Source organism: Amphibalanus amphitrite, unplaced genomic scaffold (assembly GCF_019059575.1).
Source record: "Amphibalanus amphitrite isolate SeventyFive unplaced genomic scaffold, NRLGWU_Aamphi_draft 001145F_arrow, whole genome shotgun sequence".
Classification (NCBI taxonomy): domain Eukaryota; kingdom Metazoa; phylum Arthropoda; class Thecostraca; order Balanomorpha; family Balanidae; genus Amphibalanus; species Amphibalanus amphitrite.
The window spans coordinates 185,067-208,910 of NW_024882639.1; the positions used below are offsets into that span (position 1 = coordinate 185,067).

The 23,844-nt window shown below is 47.0% G+C and overlaps 1 protein-coding gene across 9 annotated transcripts in view; it reads right to left on the minus strand.

The window, feature by feature from the left end:
• Positions 1-22,151, minus strand: part of LOC122370563 (nuclear export mediator factor NEMF-like) — a 28,328-nt gene extending 6,177 nt beyond the window's left edge. The window contains exons 1-8 of one of the 9 annotated variants that reach the window (XM_043346247.1): positions 20,959-22,151; positions 3,699-3,777; positions 3,076-3,247; positions 2,516-2,718; positions 1,795-1,928; positions 1,248-1,408; positions 763-999; positions 102-388 (exon numbers count right to left, since the gene is read on the minus strand). In XM_043346247.1, the coding sequence (XP_043202182.1) occupies positions 102-388; positions 763-999; positions 1,248-1,408; positions 1,795-1,928; positions 2,516-2,718; positions 3,076-3,247; positions 3,699-3,757 (1,253 nt within the window). In that variant the 5' untranslated portion in view covers positions 3,758-3,777; positions 20,959-22,151. Of the gene's footprint in view, positions 1-101; positions 389-762; positions 1,000-1,247; positions 1,409-1,794; positions 1,929-2,515; positions 2,719-3,075; positions 3,248-3,698; positions 3,778-10,166; positions 10,261-11,774; positions 11,944-11,971; positions 12,012-12,926; positions 13,141-20,958 lie in introns of those variants that run through there. The other 8 variants (XM_043346254.1, XM_043346255.1, XM_043346249.1 and 5 more) reach the window with 8 other exon arrangements.
• Between the last annotated feature and the right edge of the window lie 1,693 nt (positions 22,152-23,844).

Genomic DNA, 23,844 nt, shown 5'->3' on the forward strand with positions numbered 1-23,844 from the left:
CACATAACAATAAATAAGTCACGGTAAAGAAATCGGTTGGCAATATAGCTAGTAGATTTGTCAATGTAATTGGACTACCAGCTCACATCATTCTGACTTACTGCAGAAGCATGGTGATGTGGTTCGTCTCCAGCTTCAGGGCCTTGATGGAGCGCGCCACGGGGTCCCCGCGCTTCTGCGCCTCCTGTACGATCCGACCAATTTCGCGCCAGTCAATCTGATTGGCCAGGGCGGAGCGCACCACCAGTGCCGCGCCGTCCACTAGCTGTGCATTGCTGGTGATGAGCTCTGCGCGCCATCTGTCGTCGCGCTGGGCAAGCTCGAGTGCCTCCAGCCGCCGCTGGTGGTCGCGGCGCACGTTATCCAGCTTCTTCAGTGCCTCCCGCTCCTGAAACGGCGTCAGATGCCATAAATTGCCACGAACTTTCAAGTACAAATAGGAATGGCCCGAGCACAGATCCTTGGGGGACACCACTAAATGTGGATTACAACGTCATGAATGAGCTACGGGCTCCACTCGAATTCTACAGTTCCCCGGGGCACTATTGTATTTTACAAACTGACGCACGGCAACTGTGGGCCTTATCTAGCCCTAAAAATCGATAAAACGTTATAAAAACCATAACCAAATCAAAGCGTATCACAATTATGCTAAAAATGATCATATTTATCAGAATTAGAATCCCTCCTTCCACACACCACACCGCAGCCCAGCCTCCAAACTCTCTCCTTTACCAACACCATCTCTTCCGCTTCTCTAACCTGCTGAACTGCCTTCATGTCGAGTTTCTGGCTCTCCAGCTTGCTGAAGAACTCATCGACCGCCGCCGTGAAGCTGAGGAAGGTGTGGTGGGGCTGGTCGGCGTGTTGCGCGTACAGCAGCGGGTGGAACTCCTGGTAGGTGACCATCTCCGTGTCTCCGCCGGCGCCGGAGCCGCCCTTCTGGCCGCCCTTCTGACCGCCGGCCGAGCGCCGTTCCACGCGGTAGGTGACGATACCCTGAACGGGAGGGGGTGGTGGTTAAAAGTTGCACTTTTCGGAATGTCGGCTTTTAAAAGAATATGATAAGTGCAAGACACTGTCTCATACGATCCTTCAAAATGATATCAATAGACAGAGGGCAATAAAGCATATGCCTCAACTTTCACCATAAAAAAAAATCAAAATTTAGGAGCCATAGTCGGTACAGCCTACATACGTCCTACAGACCATTCCAACCTCAATCCGACCATCCAAACGACGCCCACCTTGAAGTCTTGCTGTTCGTTTCTGAGGACCGCCTCCCCGGCGCGGATGGCTCCCACCAGTCGATGCATGTCCTCCTCAATATGGAACTCGTGTCCGAGCCGCGCCTGCGCCGGAAAACCCGCTTCCAGCAGGAGATGTTCGATCAGCGCGGCGCCAAAGTCTGCCGGCGGTATGGTGTGTCAGTTTCAGGATTAATTCTCTTTTCCATTTCAATCCATATACGAAAGTGGCGGAAAAAATAAATGGTGTGGAGAAAGAAACCTGTCAGGAGTGAAAGGAGCAATTACATGGAAGAGGGTCGGGAACCGTGAAAAGGCGAGAAATTGGAATCGGGACATAGGACAGTGAGGATGGGTACATGATGAGGATTAAATGACTAACCTTTCAGCCAGAGTGGTCACTTCAACAGATAACACAACGTCGGACGCATTTGAAACAGCGAAAAAAAATCCAAACAAATCGAGTTCGTAAGCATCGAATTTATCTTTAACCCGCAAGTAGCAAACATCAGCAACCACAAACCCAGTCCCGAGTGCCGCTCCTTACCCAGATGAGGGTTGATGATCTTTTTGAGCACGTCCCCCTCCTTGGCAACGGACAGTACCTCCCGCAGCTGCTGCTCCGAGCGGGTCTCGTACAGACGCGCCTTGTCCAGCGGGTAGTTCTCCTTTGAGGCGAACCTGGGGCCGTAGCGGAGGGAGAAAGGAGAGATGGGTGAGTAAAAATGAACAGAACAGCGCTGTTAGCTTGTGCTAAAGTACGATTCAATGTTTCCTGGACAGGGGCCGTGTGTTTCCCGTTAGACATCAGTGTCAAACTTGCAGGAAACCTCTCTAATGCAAGTGACGTAAAATTTGACCAGCACAGAAACATAAAAATCAGAGGGCTGTTCATGGGCCCCTGTGTGCGGTCGGACCGTACACAGACTCTAAGCTCCGCCCACTGCGTCCCTACGTCATCCTTCCGTCACCGCACACAGCGACCGCTGTGGTCGGTCGGGACCGGCCACAGGGAACCGTCCACCGCACGCAGCCGTGACGTCAGAACCGCCTACCCATCCCCTACCCCCACGCCTGCTGGACGCACCGCACACACCGCACTCAGCAGTTTGCGGTGCCCGTGAACACCCCTGAGCATGACATTTTAACATCAAAAAGGACTTTTGTAATATATAACAAAGAGAAACCGCACAACACGCTCTCAAATACACCTGGTTAACACTCTCAAATCAGTTTCTCTTTCACTATTTTCCTCCCCTACTTCTCACCTGACGCTCTCGGCATCGGTGCGCGGCCGCAGGATATTGAGGATCGTGTACTGGTGGTCTGTCAGCACCAGGTTGCCCCTGTCGTACAGCTCGAGGATGACGTGGTGGGCCACCTCTCCCGAGCCGAACTGCAGGTCCACCACCCGGTCCACCCCCAGCTGGCGGATCGACTCCAGACGCTTGTTGCGGATGTGCTTCCTCAGCTGTGTAACGGAGAGCGGGGGCGGGGTTATATGACGGCACGGGCCACAGCGAACCTTGGTCTCTGTAGGAATATCTTATGGTAAACGGTCACGGTGGACATTTTTTCCGAGATTCTCCTTCAAAGTGTGGCAATACATTACACCAGGAGTGTAAATAAACAGTTCCACAATTAAGGTCGACACATAAAACATAACACAACCATTATACTACAGAGCAGGTAACTAAGGCAATGCTGCTCATAAACAGATGCCAATCAAATTACTCCCACGCCCCTTTCGCCCTCCTGTTTCCCAGGCCCACATCAAAATATGGCCCATTTATCGAACAAGTCGCGACACCTGCCGCCGATACCTCACCTTCATCGAGAATCCGGACGGCGCCGGGTTCTTGGGCCACTCGTACTCTGTGGCGTGAATGCGAGCGCCAGACTCGAGCAGCAGCACCGCCTTCTGCTCGGGCCGCTGCAGCTTGAACAGGTACGTCTTGTGGTCGGTGTCGTACACCTGTACCACGCGCATACCGGCCAGCCTGGGAAGCGGAGAGTGAAGGGTGACGTGGCGCAAGGACGGCAACAACTACGGACGCTTGAGCCCAACGAGGCTATGCGCCCTAACCCAACAAGTACCTACATACAAGTACAAGTAAGAATGAAGCGTGACGGTTGACAGTTTAGATGAATTACATGAATTGCATGAAAATAAAGAAATGCAAAATGAAGATGTCTATCTAAATAAAAAAATGTTTCAATGTTTTGAATGAACGGAACCAGAATTCAGGCTAGATAGAGCTTTTTCAAACGTCCCAACTCCCAACTCACTCTGTCTATTCAAGCATTTCAGGTTCAATCATGAGAATTTAGACGTCTAAGTTAAACATGCTCGTCAAATCTAGACATTTGTTGTTACCAATCACTAACAATGTGTCATGGGTCGTACAGAAGAAATATAGCTGTAAGGCACATGACATGACGAGCACTCACCGTTCATTTAGCTCGGCTACCATTGCAATGATATCGACGGTGGTGAACTTGGACTTCATTGTGATGGCGAGTCTTCACTCTGGAACATGACATTCACGTGGTAACTGTTATTTTGTATCATGCTGTAGATTATATAAAATAGATATTTGTTCAGGATTAAAATTAATATATGAAAATAAAACTTAACCCTCGCCCGTATCGCAGTTTGCCAGCCGCAAACATATAAGGAGGAGGGAGGGGTCCGTTGGACCCCCTTTGTCGTTTGGCCCCTGATCGAGCTAGACCTTTGCGGAAAAAAACGAGCGTGTTGCCCGTGACGAAAGGAAGCCGATACTATCAAATTTTAAGGTCCTAGGACATTGGTTGACCTTCCAGGTCAGGTTAATGACCCAAAAGTCGGGAAAATCCGGACCAGTAATGTGTCGCTGCTATGGAGTATTTTCGGGTGCTGATCACGGATATCATGTTAGTTTTGATCAGAGTTGATGTCTTTTAAGCATTTAGACCAGGTCGGGTCAGGGCAGGTCAGGTCAACTGGTAGGGGATGTGACGGCTATTCAAAATACGTGTCAACCGCCTCTGACAGCTTCGTAACATGTTACGAAGGCACCAAAACTACTTCTTAAATGTTCAAATGGTTGCTAAAATCGAAATCAGCTAAAAAACTAGCCTAGAAACATGTAATTGTAAAACTCGAAAAAGTGAACCGAGGTCACCAAAGGTCAATGACCTGACCTGACCTTCAGGTGACCTTGACACCCACACAAATGCATGGGAGCAACATCATAGCACATGTTTGAACGTGTGAAACTACGAAAAGACTGCGAACGCGCGGCTAATGCGAGCCGAAATACGCCGAATCGCGATTCCGGCCGAACATGCACTCGAAAAGTAGATCACAGGTCAAATGTCATTTGAGTCAGGGCTCAGGGTCATGACATTTTCAGGGTAGGTGTAAAATTGATCAACTCGAGGATACCTAGCGAAAGTTTCGTCACGATCGGCCACTTTTTACGCGAGTTTTTCGCCAAAAACCGAGGAAGGGGTTCGTTCGACCCCCTTCCCTCCCTATACGGACAAGGGTTAACTTACTTTAAAATTTATCTCTATCCCATTGAAACCACCTTATATTCCAGTTGTAAACCAACTCATTCATCATGACAAACCAGGACAAACATTTTCCGGTTTTTCCCTTCACAAACAAGTGTCCTTTGAGCAGTGAAGCGGGAACTGTTTTCTGACTGGGGAGGGGGCTGGGGGATGGTGCACACCTGATATTCCCCGGTAGGGTTTCACCAGCATATGGTAGCCCAAATCTAGTTTTCTCACTAGTTTTTGGCATTCAGTTTTCCAATTTTCTACCTACAAGATAAACAAAATTTTAAGTTACAGCTTATTCCATCTCAGCTGAGTCAAGTAACCACCTTTTTGGTAACCTGGTGGAACAAAGGTTTAACTACCTATACATACAATACATTCATTCAAGCAGAGTTTTTGTTTGTTTGTTTGCTTGCTTTTTTGATGACAGCTTTTAATAAGGACATACTAGAATGGTGAAAACACCTCAGCTGTGGTCAGCTCAACAATATGGATTAACTGATATGCAACATGAGCTTTTCCGGTCAGGACCTTGGCCTAAGATCAAATTTTCAAAATGACATTTCAAGGTCAAATTTCAGTTCATTTGATGAATCTTGATGAGATGAACAGAAAGCTGGCAATAGTTATAACGTGACTCTTGGGTGTCTTGGGCGTTCTGATTATTAAAGGAAAAAATATTTTATGTTAAAAAGGCTTTGTTAGACTTTTTGCCATCTAGAGGCTTAACTGTTATCTGAGGACGTTCGTATAATTGCATGCAGATTGATATCAATCCCGTACATGCAGATTCCGGACAATTTCAAATCGGCTCAAAATGGGCATATAGACCAAACAGGATACGCTGATCACGAATCCGAAGTCCGTTCCGCGGCACATATGAAACTTTTCCCGGAATTTCCGAATCCCGAATCTGCATGCGGATTCCGGACAATTTCAAATCGGCTCAAAATGGGCATATAGACCAAACAGGATACGCTGATCACGAATCCGAAGTCCGTTCCGCGGCACATATGAAACCTTTCCCGGAATTTCCGAATCCCGAATCTGCATGCGGATTCCGGACAATTTCAAATCGGCTCAAAATGGGCATGTAGACCAAACAGGATACGCTGATCACGAATCCGAAGTCCGTTCCGCGGCACATATGAAACTTTTCCCGGAATTTCCGAATTCCGAATCTGCATGCAGATTCCGGACAATTTCAAATCGGCTCAAAATGGGCATACAGACCAAACAGGATACGCTGATCACGAATCCGAAGTCCGTTCCGCGGCACATATGAAACTTTTCCCGGAATTTCCGAATCCCGAATCTGCATGCGGATTCCGGACAATTTCAAATCGGCTCAAAATGGGCATATAGACCAAACAGGATACGCTGATCACGAATCCGAAGTCCGTTCCGCGGCACATATGAAACTTTTCCCGGAATTTCCGAATCCCGAATCTACATGCGGATTCCGGACAATTTCAAATCGGCTCAAAATGGGCATATAGACCAAACAGGATACGCTGATCACGAATCCGAAGTCCGTTCCGCGGCACATATGAAACTTTTCCCGGAATTTCCGAATTCCGAATCTGCATGCGGATTCCGGACAATTTCAAATCGGCTCAAAATGGGCATATAGACCAAACAGGATACGCTGATCACGAATCCGAAGTCCGTTCCGCGGCACATATGAAACTTTTCCCGGAATTTCCGAATTCTGAATCTGCATGCGGATTCCGGACAATTTCAAATCGGCTCAAAATGGGCATATAGACCAAACAGGATACGCTGATCACGAATCCGAAGTCCGTTCCGCGGCACATATGAAACTTTTCCCGGAATTTCCGAATTCCGAATCTGCATGCGGATTCCGGACAATTTCAAATCGGCTCAAAATGGGCATATAGACCAAACAGGATACGCTGATCACGAATCCCAAGTCCGTTCCGCGGCACATATGAAACTTTTCCCGGAATTTCCGAATTCTGAATCAGCATGCGGATTCCGGACAATTTCAAATCGGCTCAAAATGGGCATATAGACTAAACAGGATACGCTGATCACGAATCCGAAGTCCGTTCCGCGGCACATATGAAACTTTTCCCGGAATTTCCGAATTCCGAATCTGCATGCAGATTCCGGACAATTTCAAATCGGCTCAAAATGGGCACATAGACCAAACAGGATACGCTGATCACGAATCCGAAGTCCGTTCCGCGGCACATATGAAACTTTTCCCGGAATTTCCGAATCCCGAATCTGCATGCGGATTCCGGACAATTTCAAATCGGCTCAAAATGGGCATATAGACCAAACAGGATACGCTGATCACGAATCCGAAGTCCGTTCCGCGGCACATATGAAACTTTTCCCGGAATTTCCGAATCCCGAATCTGCATGCGGATTCCGGACAATTTCAAATCGGCTCAAAATGGGCATATAGACCAAACAGGATACGCTGATCACGAATCCGAAGTCCGTTCCGCGGCACATATGAAACTTTTCCCGGAATTTCCGAATTCCGAATCTGCATGCAGATTCCGGACAATTTCAAATCGGCTCAAAATGGGCATATAGACCAAACAGGATACGCTGATCACGCATCCGAAGTCCGTTCCGCAGCACATATGAAACTTTTCCCGGAATTTCCGAATTCCGAATCTGCATGCGGATTCCGGACAATTTCAAATCGGCTCAAAATGGGCATATAGACCAAACAGGATACGCTGATCACGAATCCGAAGTCCGTTCCGCGGCACATATGAAACTTTTCCCGGAAATTCCGAATTCCGAATCTGCATGCAGATTCCGGACAATTTCAAATCGGCTCAAAATGGGCATATAGACCAAACAGGATACGCTGATCACGAATCCGAAGTCCGTTCCGCGGCACATATGAAACTTTTCCCGGAATTTCTGAATCCCGAATCTGCATGCGGATTCCGGACAATTTCAAATCGGCTCAAAATGGGCATATAGACCAAACAGGATACGCTGATCACGAATCCGAAGTCCGTTCCGCGGCACATATGAGAAACTTTTCCCGGAATTTCCGAATTCCGAATCTGCATGCGGATTCCGGACAATTTCAAATCGGCTCAAAATGGGCAAAATGGGCAAAATGGGCAAAATGAGCCGATTTGAAATTGTCCGGAATCCGCATGCAGATTCAGAATTCGGAAATTCCGGGAAAAGTTTCATATGTGCCGCGGAACGGACTTCGGATTCGTGATCAGCGTATCCTGTTTGGTCTATATGCCCATTTTGAGCCGATTTGAAATTGTCCGGAATCTGCATGCAGATTCGGAATTCGGAAATTCCGGGAAAAGTTTCATATGTGCCGCGGAACGGACTTCGGATTCGTGATCAGCGTATCCTGTTTGGTCTACATGCCCATTTTGAGCCGATTTGAAATTGTCCGGAATCTGCATGCAGATTCGGAATTCGGAAATTCCGGGAAAAGTTTCATATGTGCCGCGGAACGGACTTCGGATTCGTGATCAGCGTATCCTGTTTGGTCTACATGCCCATTTTGAGCCGATTTGAAATTGTCCGGAATCCGCATGCAGATTCGGGATTCGGAAATTCCGGGAAAAGTTTCATATGTGCCGCGGAACGGACTTCGGATTCGTGATCAGCGTATCCTGTTTGGTCTATATGCCCATTTTGAGCCGATTTGAAATTGTCCGGAATCTGCATGCAGATTCGGAATTCGGAAATTCCGGGAAAAGTTTCATATGTGCCGCGGAACGGACTTCGGATTCGTGATCAGCGTATCCTGTTTGGTCTATATGCCCATTTTGAGCCGATTTGAAATTGTCCGGAATCCGCATGCAGATTCGGGATTCGGAAATTCCGGGAAAAGTTTCATATGTGCCGCGGAACGGACTTCGGATTCGTGATCAGCGTATCCTGTTTGGTCTATATGCCCATTTTGAGCCGATTTGAAATTGTCCGGAATCTGCATGCAGATTCGGAATTCGGAAATTCCGGGAAAAGTTTCATATGTGCCGCGGAACGGACTTCGGATTCGTGATCAGCGTATCCTGTTTGGTCTACATGCCCATTTTGAGCCGATTTGAAATTGTCCGGAATCCGCATGCAGATTCGGGATTCGGAAATTCCGGGAAAAGTTTCATATGTGCCGCGGAACGGACTTCGGATTCGTGATCAGCGTATCCTGTTTGGTCTATATGCCCATTTTGAGCCGATTTGAAATTGTCCGGAATCCGCATGCAGATTCGGGATTCGGAAATTCCGGGAAAAGTTTCATATGTGCCGCGGAACGGACTTCGGATTCGTGATCAGCGTATCCTGTTTGGTCTATATGCCCATTTTGAGCCGATTTGAAATTGTCCGGAATCCGCATGCAGATTCAGAATTGGGAAATTCCGGGAAAAGTTTCATATGTGCCGCGGAACGGATTTCGGATTCGTGATCAGCGTATCCTGTTTGGTCTATATGCCCATTTTGAGCCGATTTGAAATTGTCCGGAATCTGCATGCAGATTCGGAATTCGGAAATTCCGGGAAAAGTTTCATATGTGCCGCGGAACGGACTTCGGATTCGTGATCAGCGTATCCTGTTTGGTCTATATGCCCATTTTGAGCCGATTTGAAATTGTCCGGAATCCGCATGCAGATTCGGGATTCGGAAATTCCGGGAAAAGTTTCATATGTGCCGCGGAACGGACTTCGGATTCGTGATCAGCGTATCCTGTTTGGTCTATATGCCCATTTTGAGCCGATTTGAAATTGTCCGGAATCTGCATGCAGATTCGGAATTCGGAAATTCCGGGAAAAGTTTCATATGTGCCGCGGAACGGACTTCGGATTCGTGATCAGCGTATCCTGTTTGGTCTATATGCCCATTTTGAGCCGATTTGAAATTGTCCGGAATCCGCATGCAGATTCGGGATTCGGAAATTCCGGGAAAAGTTTCATATGTGCCGCGGAACGGACTTCGGATTCGTGATCAGCGTATCCTGTTTGGTCTATATGCCCATTTTGAGCCGATTTGAAATTGTCCGGAATCTGCATGTACGAGATTGATATCAATCTGCATGCAATTATACGAACGTTATCTGAGGAAACACTCCAGAAAGAGCGTTAAAGGGCTCCCAAGTACGCTTTTCAGTGGCGCTGTAGCTCCATTGGTTCCCGAGTTATGCACCTGTTTTTCAAATGTGTTGAAATAGGCAAATTTGACCTTTGATGACCTCTGGCAGCCTGACCCTTGACCTGACAACAAAACTTGCGGTCGGAAACACGGAGGTCCCCAAGCGTTTTCGTTTTAATTATATGAATCCAATTAGTATCACAACATGCTATAATCCAACTATCTAACATTCCCTGCCAGTAAAATGCAACAGCTTACCATTTAAAGCTGGCAAAATTGACCCCAAACTGATACCTCTCCCCTCGCAACCGACGCTGACGCCATGCTGGTTACGGCGGATGAACACAATTTATAAACAATCAAGGCTGCAAAAATATCAGATGCGTTTCGCGTGCACAATTTTTTATCGCAGCCAGAAATGACAAACAATACCTAGGTTCTCAAATTGTTATGTCTAAAGCGCGGACAACTTTAAATTTGAGAAAAGCGATTATTACTTGATGAAATTCAAAGAGGTGTCCTAACCTAACCTAACCTAACCTAACCTAACCTAACCTACTGATTTTTGCCTACCCGGAGCAGAAACCTAACCTAACCTACTGATTTTGCCCACCAGGCATAAAGAAACCTAACCTAACCTAACCTAACCTAACCTACTGATTCTTGCCTACCGGGAATCCTAACCTAACCTAACCTAACCTAACCTAAGTCCTAACCTAACCTAACCTAACCTACTGATTTTTGCCTACCAGGCATTAAGAAACCTAACCTAACCTAACCTAACCTAACCTACTGATTCTTGCCTACCGGGAAACCTAACCTAACCTAACCTACCCTACTGATTTTTGCCTACCGGATAAGGAAATAGTTACTTGCAGGAATAGATTGCAGGCAATAGTAAATCAAATATTTTCAGGTTAAGTGGTCATGCATCAGGCAGGCCTTCGGCCTGAAGCCAGATACATAACCATTTAACCTAAAAATATTTGATTTACTATTGCCTGTAATCTCTCCTAAGGCATTGCCTTCGGCACTGCACTGCTTCGCCACGAGTTGGCCACAGACGAAAACATGTACAGTACAGGCGAAGAAATGTTGGACGAAGAATGAAAATATGTACAGACAAAAAAATGCATGGACCAAAAAACGAAAATAAAGAAAATGCACGAACGAAAATATTTACGAACGAAACATTTCTGAAGACTTTTTCAGAAAAGTCGCTATCATTCGTCGACAGATCTGGCGCATCTCGTGAGGCGCTTTACCGAAAAAGAAAATTACCGAATTCTCTTCTATTAAAAATTAAAAATACAGAACCGTAATTCCAAAATTATTTGTGTCACTTTTTCATAAAAATAGTACCCCCCCCCCCACCCAAAACCCCAGTTTCCCACAGTTCCCCTAGTGTGTTGGGTTTTATGAAGATACTACATTTCTGCGTAATGGTATTTAACAACAATTGACATGTTGACAACAGACCGTCGTGCGGCTCGACCGAGATCGTGGTAAGAATACGATTAGTTAGCTTTTGGTCTTAAAATTATCGATCAGATAACTGGAAACCACATTATTCTTACTAAACACGAGTTTCTCTATAGAATGATGTCTATATTATAGGGATTAACTAATTTTTGAAGTGGGGACCTCCATGTGTACCGCCAAACTTGCTTATTGATCAGTCCAAAGGATGTATTACTGGTTTAAAATTCCTGGTCAAAAAACATTTTCTGGACAAACATTTTAAGCAAACATTTCCCTATTTAAGAATCAACATATCCAATGGTCAATGGACTTGGGTCAGGTGAGAAGACTGAGTGGTAATTGATGTCATAATGCAAATGCAATGCATACAGTTTAAAATATTACAGAAATCGCTCACAGAAGCGCACAGATAATCACACACATCACATTAGCGCGCAAAGCCCAAAGGAGTGTGTATAGGGTGTATAGCTTGAGCTGGCGTCGCTGAACTCTATAATGGCTGGCGTATAGGAAATAGTATTCTTTCTTAGCTGCGAAAGAGAAAGGCAGCAAATGACAAACTGATATGCATAGCAACTTGCTGAAAGAGTAAAGGGTTGCTATAGAAAACAGAAAATGAACAGAAATTGCGTACTAAGAGAACAGAAAGTAAAATGTCAATGTATTTTCTGCGCATGATTGAGCTAGAATAATTTGTAATCTGGCAGCAAAAATTTCGGGATCTGGTAGCAGTCAGCGAAAAGAAATTTAGGTTGTTTCCTTTACCAGAATCGCCTAACCAAATAAAAAATTTTTATTGCCAGCCACCGAATCTGGATCAAAATCCAAAATCAGTTAAACATTGCTGGTAGTTTTGGTGCCTTCGTAACATATTACGAAGCTGTCAGAGGCGGATGACAGGTACTACGAATACCCGTCACGAGCCCTACCGGTTGACCTGACCTAACCTGACCTGACCTATAGAGCCGTATAGAGCCTATTCGTATAGAGCCGCCGCTGCATGGAACGGCCTGCCGCCGGAGGTGAAGGCGACTGGTTCCAGGAGACAGCTGGTGCAGCACTTTAGATAGTGACTGACAAGTGACATGACTGATTTTAGATATTTTATGTATGCTTTTGCGGGTGTTGCTTTATATTGACGTGTATATTGTATGCAGGGGTGTAACTTTTGCTTTTGAAATGGGGGTGCACTTGGTGATGGGGGCGACCTTCAATGAGGATAGGGGCGCTTCCAAGGAGCATAGATAGTGCATATCTCTCAACAGGTGCGCACACAGGATTTTTGAACGGGGGAAGGTACGTCCTGCAAATTGGGCCCCCCATGCCGAAGGACCCCATGCCCCAGCCGAAAAAGTTCCCCAACGCGATTATACCTATCTCGGTTGACTTGAAACTTAACTTTTGTCGATACATCATAAAACAATTTATACTACAAAGACACAATTTTCAGGCGGCATGCCTGCTTTCCTAGCACCAGTCGTAACAGATATTCAGGAAGCCCGTACCGGAGCACGTACGGCGGCCCCGATCACTCACCTTTCGCTGTCCCGGCGGCGAGCGAGGGACCCACGGCAATCGCGCACCTCGTCGGCAAAGTAGCACTGTCGCAACGAAGAAGCCCTCAAAGGGCCCGAAGATCCGACGGCCCTTTGAGGCCTTCTGAGGGCCGTTTGACTTCAGCTGAGGGCACTTTGGACCTTGCTGATGGCCCTTTGGGCTTTGAGGCCTTCTGAGGGCCATTTGACGCCAGCTGAGGGTCATTTGATGTCAGCTGAAGGCCCTCTGACACCTGCTGGGGGCCATCTGACACCAACTAAGGGCCCTTTGAGGCCTTCGGAGGGCCGTTTTACGTCAGTTGGGGCCCTTTGAGGCCTGCTGAGGGCCCTTCGACGCCATATGAGGACCCTTTGAGGCCTTTTAAGGACCCTTTGACACCAGCCGAGGGCCCTTTGAGGCCCTCTGAGCGCCGTTTGACACCAGTTGAGGACCGTTCGACGTTATCTGAGAGCCCTCTGACACAAGCTGGGGGCCCTCTGACGCCAGCTAAGGGCCCTTTGACGCCTTCGGAGGCGTTTAACGCCGGCGCAGGGCCCATTGGCGCCTTTTGTTCATTTATATTATCCCAAGACCCAACGGCGCACCGATAAACGGATGTCGATGCTCCTGCTTGTAGGTACAAGAACTTTTGAAATAAAATGAATATTTTTTTGCATGTACGATTTTAATGGTATGAACACTTAACACCCCAATGTTAGAGTCCAATGGTAGGGGAGAGTGGGGTAAGATGCCCAGGGTGGGAAAGACGCCCCACCCCCTCTAGCGGCGAAACAAAGAATCGGACCTGGAAATTAATGTTCTTAGCAAAGCGGAAGCCTGCCTTGTTAACTGCACAAAAATTTGCGAAGCTCAGTTGGGCAACGGCTGGCTGATGATTGCATGTTTTTTATTTGCTGCTTTCAAAAAATATTTTGGTGTCAAAACATTTAAAATATCAAAAAAAGGTAAATAATTTTTGCGTCCCTTGCTATAGTCGTGATACATTAGCATGCGTGTACTGTGTCCCAAACAGTTTGTTTCAGGGTGTATTTTTATGGCTCACAAATTGTACTGATTTAATGTTACTTCGGTACCTTGGGGTAAGATGCCCCCTGTCCTGATGGGGAAAGACGCCCCCCTTAATCCGTAGGCTGTCCTTCAAACAGCCCGTCAAATCATTTATTACATACTTGTGATGTAGACAAAAGCCGATCTGGGACTATTGAGAGTCCAGTACGGTCGGGTGCTCCCCATGCCGGTCTCTCGGCCCACATAGCGACTTTTTGGGCGGCATCTGACTCTGAGAGCCCTCACGACGGCCTCTGTGGGCCCCATTATTGGCTCCAGGGCCCCTCACGATATCCTTTGAGGGCTCCCACATGGGCCCCACGTGCCGCGCTGGCATCGGAGGTCCCCACGATGGGCTCGAGGGCCCTCAAGCATCATGAAGACTTATAAGAGCCCCACAGTGGTCTCCGAACACCACCACGGAGGCTTGTTTGGCCGCGCTGGACTATGATGGCCCTAACGATGACCTCTGAAGCCCCTTACGACTACTTTTGAGGGCCCTTGTGATGACGTTTGGTGTCTACTGCAGGCTCGAAGGGACTACTGATTCGTTCAGGCGATTCACGTGCCCATTTATGTCACTTATAGTGCAGGGGGCATCTTTCCCAACGTCAGGGGGCGTCTTTCCCACCCTGTGGGGTAAGATGCCCCCTTTCACTTCTTCAGGAAAATGCTTAATAGCAAAAAAAGTTATAATATTTCAAGCACGAAAGTGTGATATTTTTGGAGAAAAATGATGTCGGCTTCCGTTGAAACTCCAAGTTTTTGCTTTCCCATCGTCATTTTCGAATAATATATGACATAGCAAAACCCTGGGCATCTTTCCCCACTCTCCCCTACAAAGTTGGGTATTACGAAATGACATTAAATTCGTTGGCACCAATATCAATCAATCAATTGCATTTATAACGAAATTGCATTTTACTTTTTTATTCCAAACTTTTATAGAATCGGGGTGCCCTTTTATGCTCGGCGACTGGCGACACCCACTTTTGCTAGAATCACCTTTTTATTGGGCGCCTTTCTTCTGCTGGGGTCGCCTCTCTCTTGCTGAGGTCACCCCTCTTCTGCTCGGCGGGACTTACTTCTGATGGACGTTCCTCCTCTGATGGGGTCTCACTTTTCTGCTGGAGTCTGACACTTCCCTTCCCGGATATGCCCTATTTTTGCTAGAGGCGTCCCTCTTCTGCCGGGCGAGCCTAACTTCTGCTTAACCCTCGCCCGCACATGCCATTTTCCCATCCTAGAACGCACATGGGGAGGGGGGGTTGCCATCCCCCCGCGCCATTTCGTTCCTGTTGGAGATAGAGCTTCGCGGTAGAGACCAAAAAGATTCTTTGGGAAGAGAAGAATCCAATGATACCCAGTTTTACCTTGTCAGGTCAGTAATTGACCTTCCAGGTCAGGTCAAACGAAAAAATGTTGCTGTTTTGTGTCACCGTTGGATATCAAGTGCGCTGCTCATCATATACCACTGACGATGCCGTTTTGTGGTGCCAAGCCAGCTAGAACCTCTTTGTCACACTATCCGACCAAGTTTTTGCTGCTGAGGTCATTTCAGGTCAAGTTAGGCAAGGTCAATGATATGTGTTTGTATGTCTGTGTGTGTCTGTGTGTATACTGATGTGTGCACCGATTGTTTATGTGTCCTCACAACTCACAAGCTCACAAGACACATAGCCAACGCAAGATATTGGGTATTTGTCATTTGGATCATGACATGACCTGAAGAATAAGGTCATATCTCCGAAACCAAAAACCACAGAAACTTGACATTTTCAGTGGACATCAAGGAAGGATAGAGAAGCAGCTATAGGAAAAATCAGGCTTCTAGCTCTAAAAATGTTGAGTGCAGAGCAGAAAAACTACCTGGGGAGTGGCAACCCCCCCCCCCCATGTGCGGGCGAGGGTTAAGTCGCTCGACCTTTTCTACTGAGGGCGCCCTTCTTGTGCTCGGCGAGCCCAACTGACGTTTGAAGTGACCTATTTTTTATCGGATGCGCTCCCTTCTGCGGGCGGCGCCCCTCTTTTGCGGGGCTGTCCCTCTTCTGCTGGAGGCGCCCATCTTCTGGTGGCAGCGCCCCTCTTCTGCTCGGCGAGCTCAACTTCTGCTGAAGGTGCTGGGCTATGTCTGTTGGGGGCATTGCTCTTTTGCTGGGGAGCCCTTGTTCTGCTGGGGATGCCCCACTTCCGCCGGGGCCGCTGGGGGCGCTCCATCTCTGCTGGGGCGCCCCCCGCCCCACTGCTACTGGACGACCCAACTTTTGCTCCAGGTGCCCCTTTTGTATTGGGGCGCCTCTCTTCTTTAGGCATCCCTCTCCTGGTAGGGCGCCCTTTCTGCTGGGGCCGCCCTATGCTGAGGGCACTCATCTGCTGGGGGCGCCCCACTACTGCTGGACAAGCCCAACTTTTGCTTCAGGTGCCCCATTTATATTGGAGTGCCTCTCTTCTTCTTTAAGCATCCCTCTTCTGGTGGGGCGCCCCCTTTCTTGGGGAGCCCTTCTTGTGCTGAGGACGCTCCTTTTCTGCTGCCGAGGCATCTGTCTTCTGGTGGGGCGCCCCCTTTCTGCTGGGGTGCCCTTCTTCTGCTTGGGCGCCCTTCCTCTGGTGAGGCGCCCCTTTCTGCTGGGGTCGCCCGTGTTCTACTGAGGGCGCTCTTCTACTGGGCGAACCCAAGTTCTGCTTGAGGTGCCTCATTCCTACTGGGGGGGGGGGGCTCTCCTCTGCTAGGGCGCCAGTCTTATGCTTGACGATCCCAACCTACGTTGGACGTGCCCCACTTCTGCCTCGGGCGCTCCACTTTGGCTGAAAAAGTCCCGTTTTGCCGGGGTGCCCCCATTCACCCATTTTTGGGGAACGATACGACTGGACGCTTCCCAAGCCCGAAAGCCGCACGACGCCGTTCACGAGACGGAATGCAGCCGGGAAATCACCCTCGCCATCTGCTAAAGAGCTTATCGGTGTCGGGCGGCGTGTGAGGCGCCGCTTATCCTATGGGGGTGCACTTTGACGTGATGGGGGTGCACTTTCAGATGATGGGGATGCACCTGCACCCCCATACATATAGAAAGTTACACCGCTGATTGTATGTATGTATATATGTGTGTGTGGGTGTGTGTACCTATGATGTATTGACTGGGCCGTAATAGCCACTTGTGGACAAGCCCTAAATAAACGAAACGAAACGAAAAGACCTGACCCGACCTGGTCTAAACGCTGAACGAAATCATCTGTGATCAGAACTAACACGATATTCGTGATCAGTACCCCGAAAAAACCCTTAGCAGCCACACTTTACGACTTTCTAAGACGTCCCGATTTTCCCGACTTTGGGTCATTGACCTGACCTGGAAGGTCAACCAATGACCTAGGACCTTAACCTTCGCCCCAGTGGGGGCATATGTTACCACCCTGTCGCGTTTTTGCGTGTGAATAAAAAACCGCGGCGCGTAGCGTCGCGCCGCTTGGAGTAGCTTTTGGTACATCAATTTTGGACAAGGTGTGAAATTTTTGACCCCAGGTCATGTCAGGTCAGGTCACCAGGTCACGTTAACTGACCAAGCCTAAAAAAGTTTGCAATCATGTCCAGCCTGCAGTGTTTGTCAGAAAGGTTTTGAACTTAGTGGATTGCATGCTGTTATGGGCGCCTACAATTTGTATATCTCGGATTTTTTATATCCGTGACCTAAGGTCAGGTCAGTGGCGTGACCTTTCCATTACAAGTCAATGGAGAAAAATGAAAATGCCTCTAGATCCGTGTGTACGCATAGGAACAGTCCAAATATTTCAGAATCACAATGATTTAGTCCACTCGTGATGACCAAGGTGTCATTTTTTGCTGATAGCCTCTAGAAAGGTCATCCGAGGTCAGTTGAGGCTACAAACAGTTTTTTTTTTGCCAATAACTCGCGATTGGAAAGAGATAGAACGCTGGGAATGGTCTCATTGTGTTTGTCTTGTTGAGACGCATCGACTGATATGCAACATGACCTTTTCCGGTCAGGTCATGACCTTGACCTGAGGTCAAATTTTCAAGTTGACCTTTCAAGGTCAAATTATAGTTCATTCGACGCGTCTCGGCGAGGGGAACACGATTCTGGCAATAGAAATGTCGTGGCTTTTTGTAGTCGAAAGTTATTGTCGAAAAACACTTTTAGTAAAAACAACTATTTTTGGAGTTTTTTTCCCTCTGGAGGCTAAACCGTTGACCTGAGGTCAATATTGATAATGACCTTTTCAAAAGAAGAGCTCAAAAGCTATCGCTTGCTTTTCCATGCGTTTTTCTAGCTACCATAGTTCCTGAGATAGCGGCATGTTTTCTGAAAAATATAATGACAATTGGCAAATTTTGACCTTTGATGACCTCTGGTGACCCCAATATTGCTCTAAGGTGAAAAATGATCGAAATACTTTCAAACGTACGCATTGAGAGCTATCGACTGCTTTTTACCGCGTCTCTCTAGCCCTCTTAGTTTTTGAGTTAGAAGTGGGTGGTAACATATGCCCCCCCCCCCCCCCCACTAGGGCGAAGTTGGCTGAGACCGCCACTGGGGCGCGGGTTAAAATTGGGTATCATCGGCTTCCTCTCGTCACGGGCAACACGCTCTTTTTTCCGCAAAGCTCTAGCTCAATCAGGGCCAAACGGCAAGGGGGGTCCAACCAACCCCCCTCCTATACACATTAGAAGCTGGCAAACGCCGCACACATGCGAGAGTTAAGAAGACCACCTTGTATATCACGTGTGAGAATTCAAAAAATGTAGCTTGGCGGCAGTTATAAAACTTCGTTGTCAAAACTTATACGGCCTTGGTTGTCAATTGAGTTCTCTAATATACCGTGGTCAATTGTTTAACCCGCGCACCGACGGGGGTCTGCGCCAACTTCGCACCGACGGGGGGGGGGGGGCGGATGACCGCCCGGCGCCCCCCCCCCCCTGAGATCTCGAGAACGAAGCAAGATAGCGACAAGCGGTAAACAGCATCGGATACGCACGGCCAAGATCTACAATTTTTACAAAGGTCATTTTCAGGTCAGGTCAAAGATGACGTCACAGGGGTCGAAAAAGTCAAAATGGCGGCGCTAGATATGGAGAGAGTTTTTCTCGAATAACTTTCGAATTAGTCAAGATAGGAACAAACTAAGGGCATCATCGTGATCCTCTCGTCAATCCGCATCGAATGATATATATGTTGACCTCGAAAGGTCAAGGTCAAAGGTTGACCTCAGGTCACGTGACCTCGAGGTCATCATGTATATCATTTGATGCGTCTTGACGAGCTGAACACAATGAGACCATCCACGCGTCTGTATCTTGTTCCTGTACGGAGTTATTGGCCAAAAACCTTTGGTGACCTTTGATGACGTCACATGACCTCACAGCTGCCCAACAGCAAAACAGACCTCAAGGTAGTGAAGGTTGATCGTATATGAAGTCATGTAAAGTATTTGGGGCCATTCCGACCCGTTTTAGTGGTAAAAACAGGGAGTTGATTTTTCCCCCATTGACTTACAATGGGGAGGTCGCGAAATTGACCTGACCTTAGGTCACCGATATCAAAATTCCGAGATATACAAATTGTAGCTACTAATGACCTAATAATATCCTGCGACTTTCAAAGGCCTCCGACATCTACTGTAGCTGTGGCACGGTGACCAAGGTGCAAAAGAGTGACTTGAGGTTGGGTCATTCAAAGTGACTTGGACCTGACCTTAAAAGGTAGGAAGTTCAAACTTGCACACCATGTGTAAAATTGATGAGGTTATAGTCATACCAAATTTCGCGGCGCTACGCGCCGCGGTTTTCCCGCTATTCGCGAAAAAACCTCAGGGGGGGGCGGATATCCGCCCCCCCCGTCGGTGCGCGGGTTAATGTGGTTTGAGAATGAACTATTGTTCGAAAATTTGCCAAACAATATAATATTTGCTTTTTATTGCGTTTTCAATTAATTATCGAGGAAAAGGTCATTCAAAAACCCAAACTACATATATCAAGATGTTCCTCGCTAGAGCACTGCATACTATTTCTTCAAGAGTTCATAAACCTAGCTCTCCTGTGTTCACGCTTTCACAGTCAAGTAAAAGTCAACGGCTAATATTGACCCTCATCATCAGAGTACGAGCTGAATGCAAAAGACCCTCTGCACGTAATAAAAAGGCAGAAGACAAATAGCTTGGAATTTATGGCAGCTGCAAGGGCTACGGTCTGTCAACATGTTCACCTGAGCACACACGACAAGGGACAGAACGCTGCCAGGCTAGCGCCTCACCAAACAGTCGTGTGTATTGTGCAAGAACTTTAGACGGTATGTCATTGTCGCAACATCGGTACGGGCTGTCGGATGGCTAGGGCGTTGATGCATTGGTAAACATATGAAGTGCTGTTTTGCTGAGCTGCTCATGGTTCCCGGGCATGTCACGTCGAACGGAGGCGTCAGACGGCAATGGTAAGTCAGACGTTTCTGGGGGCGTAGCGTTGGCGGTCGGGACTCGGCCATGCCGATAAGGATAAGCGTAAAGGTATGCGGTGATCCTCGGCTATTGTGCACTCTCCAGCACCACTTGTGTTACCTTACCTTACGCTAAGGTTGAGGTCAGGTTAAGGTCAGGTCAAGAGAGATCAAAATTTGAAGTTGGTGTTTAAAGTGACCATCTTAACATTAGATTTGAGTTGAGCTAGCCAAACTGGGGTCCCTGGCTCACAGTGACCGGTTTTGGCACTCGCAGCGTCCGCTGTGATATCAAGTGATTTCATTTGATATGATTTGACACGTTTTGTGATATTGTTGGTTGGTTGTAAGATTGTTCTGATAACTACAAATAAAAACAATATCTGCCCCTGTTATCAAAAACATCCGAAAGACATTTTTAAAGGAACTCTATGAAGAGTGTGATTTTAGCCCATGTCCTGTGCGTCACGTCCCTTTTTACGACGGAAATGGATCCGTTTCATCCGCCTGGTACTTACCTGATTACTATGTGCTAGTTCTTCCATCTTTCTTATATGTACAATGTCGATTGCACTGCTCCTGTGCTTTCAAATTCACAATGAGACATGTATTCATTGTTGGCTGTCGTAAAATGGGCTTATATTGTCCAGTTCGTCATTGAATTTCGTTTGAATCTGGCCAGCATCGGTTCTTAAAATCATCGGATGTAGTTTTGAGTGCTCCGATGTTTTTAATTGATTCTGCGTTGTGCTAACGATTTACATTGTAAGATTTGCATGGATACATTCTTAAAGGTGCGAGGAATAAGTTGGTATTAAAAGGTTACGGAAATAATTTGTTACCTGAACGTAATTTCATCCATAAAATCATGTAAAAATGTAACTTTTCGCAATTTTTAAGAATCGAGCCAACCTCAAGATTTCTGAAAGTGCGCTTGAATTTTCGTTGGGTTTCACGTGAGGTCCTTTTACCCAAGCATCTACAAAATGATTGACCCACAAAGCTACCGAGTTCGGATCGGTTTATTCAGCATGCGATGCAAACGTTCACCCCAAGAGAAGGCCCAAAGTTCCTCGAACGATGAACTGGCCTTGGGCCTCGCACTGGTTCTAACTCTCCTTATTATAGGAGGGGTGGAGCCTAATCCCGGACCGAAGAGAACAGTCAATGTATCGACCCAAAGCGAAGAAGTCATCTGCCTCACACGAAATGAATTAAAGCTGATGGTAGCCGAAGCTGTAGAAGTTGCTCTGCAAAAGAAAGCAACTGAATTTGGAGAAGCACTCGCCTCTGATCTACATGACGCGCTCCGGGCTGTAGATGACGAACTGGGCAGGTATGCCACAAGAATCAAGAATCTTGAGGCATGGAAAAATGATAATGAAACAGATTGGAAAATGCAAAGAAATGGATGTCAAGTACAAGACCAAGCCACATCGGAAGTAACTAAAATCGGGTACATACCAGCACTGCAAACACAACAGAGGAAAAATAATGTGACACAAAATGAGACGGGCAAAGAGGTAACCGGTACCCTGCAAGACAAGGTGAAAGGACAGCAGCAAACAGTTGGAGAAATACAAGAAAAAGAAGCCAAAGATATCCATTCGGAAAGATATGAAGAAGAGGGCTGGACAAGGGTAACTCGCAAAAGGAAGCAAAACAAATGGAGGAAATATGGGGGCATTCTCATTGGTGGACAAAATGTGACCAGAATTAAAGCCGCAGCCATGGATGAATTTCACTTCGATCGAAATGTGTCATTCGTCAACACCACTTCGGATAACTTCAAATACTCGTTAAGTAATATAACGGGTAGATCAAAAGCCGAAAACATCGAAGTAGTTATTCACCTAGGTGCCGATGACGCCCTAATACATGACGCAGATGGCATTCTGAAGAAATTGACGGACTTGGTGGAATATGCAACCCAAATTGGTAACGTGGAAACTGTCTCGGTTTGCTCTTTGGAAGAAAGGAGAGATGCTGGACCTGTCGTCTACCAGATCATTAATAAAGTGAACTCTCAACTGGCTCAATTCTGCACCTCAACAGGATCTACGTTCATTGATCTCAGACCCCGACTTGAAGAAACGAAACATGCGGGGATCAACAGAACAGGTATTCTGTACACCTTCGAAGGGGCACGCAACGCAGCGCAACATATCCTCGGACAGGTGCCAGGTTTTTTTAGATTGAATGAGTTATTTTGTTCTGACGGCGATCTATCGAAGAACAACTCCGTTCAATCTCTCTCTAGAAGTTGGCCGAATTTTCTAACAACCAATGCTAACGGTCTTTGTGCGAACACAAAACAATCAGAACTTTCAATTTTATTGAACACATACAATATTGATGTGTGCTTAATCACAGAAACTCACCTGGATGTAAAGGTATCTGATTGCCAAATATTTCAAGAAGGATATCAGTTAATACGCAAAGATAGAAACCTACGAGCTGTGAATAGGAGTAAAGGTGGCGGTATAGTATTGTACTTGAGAGAAGGCGTCCGTTACACCGTGCCCAATTTTGAAGTGCCTGAGGAACTGGAGATATGCTGGTGCGTTTTGAGACCGTCACAGGCAGAAAGCATTATCGTAGCTGGTCTCTACATTCCGCCTGACACAAGTGCACCAAGACGTCTTGCCATAACAGATCATGTCATTGAAAAGATTGATCATTTGCGATCACGCAGGCCCAAAGCAAAAACTGTACTTTTGGGAGATTTCAATAGTGTGTTCGATGTCCATTCACTAGCACAGCAATTGAACCTAAAGCAAATCGTTACGGAACCTACCAGAGGTGCGTCAATTCTTGACATGATTTTAACTGATTGTGAAGCAGAGAGCACGCCTACCATTATTCCAGCCATTGGTACATCGGACCATGAAACGGTTGTCTGGATCGGTAGCGCACAAAACAAGAAATTTCACCAATATCGCACCGCAAGACCGATGAGAGCCTCGAACATCAGACAGTTTGGCCAATGGATATGTGAACAAGACTGGAATGACATTACCAGCTTTACTGATGTAGATCAAGCAGCCGAGGTGCTTGAAAATAAACTGAAAATTGCCTACGAAACATTCTTCCCGCAGATTACGTATAAATGCAGAAGAAATGATCCTCCGTGGATGACGAAGAGGATTAAAGAACTATTGATCCTACGTAACAGGGCACACAGCCGCCAGCAAACCAATCGCCTCAAACAGCTACGTGAGAAAGTACGATCTGAGATTTGTTCTGCGAAGACCCAATGGTACAGAAAGCGGATGGGTCAAGTCTCATCGGGCAAAAAGGCATCATGGTACAGAGAAGTGTCCAAATTAACTAATCGGCAGCCGAAGTCATGGGACTTCAAAACCACAGATGAAGCAACTTGTGATTCCGCAGCTGAGCTAATA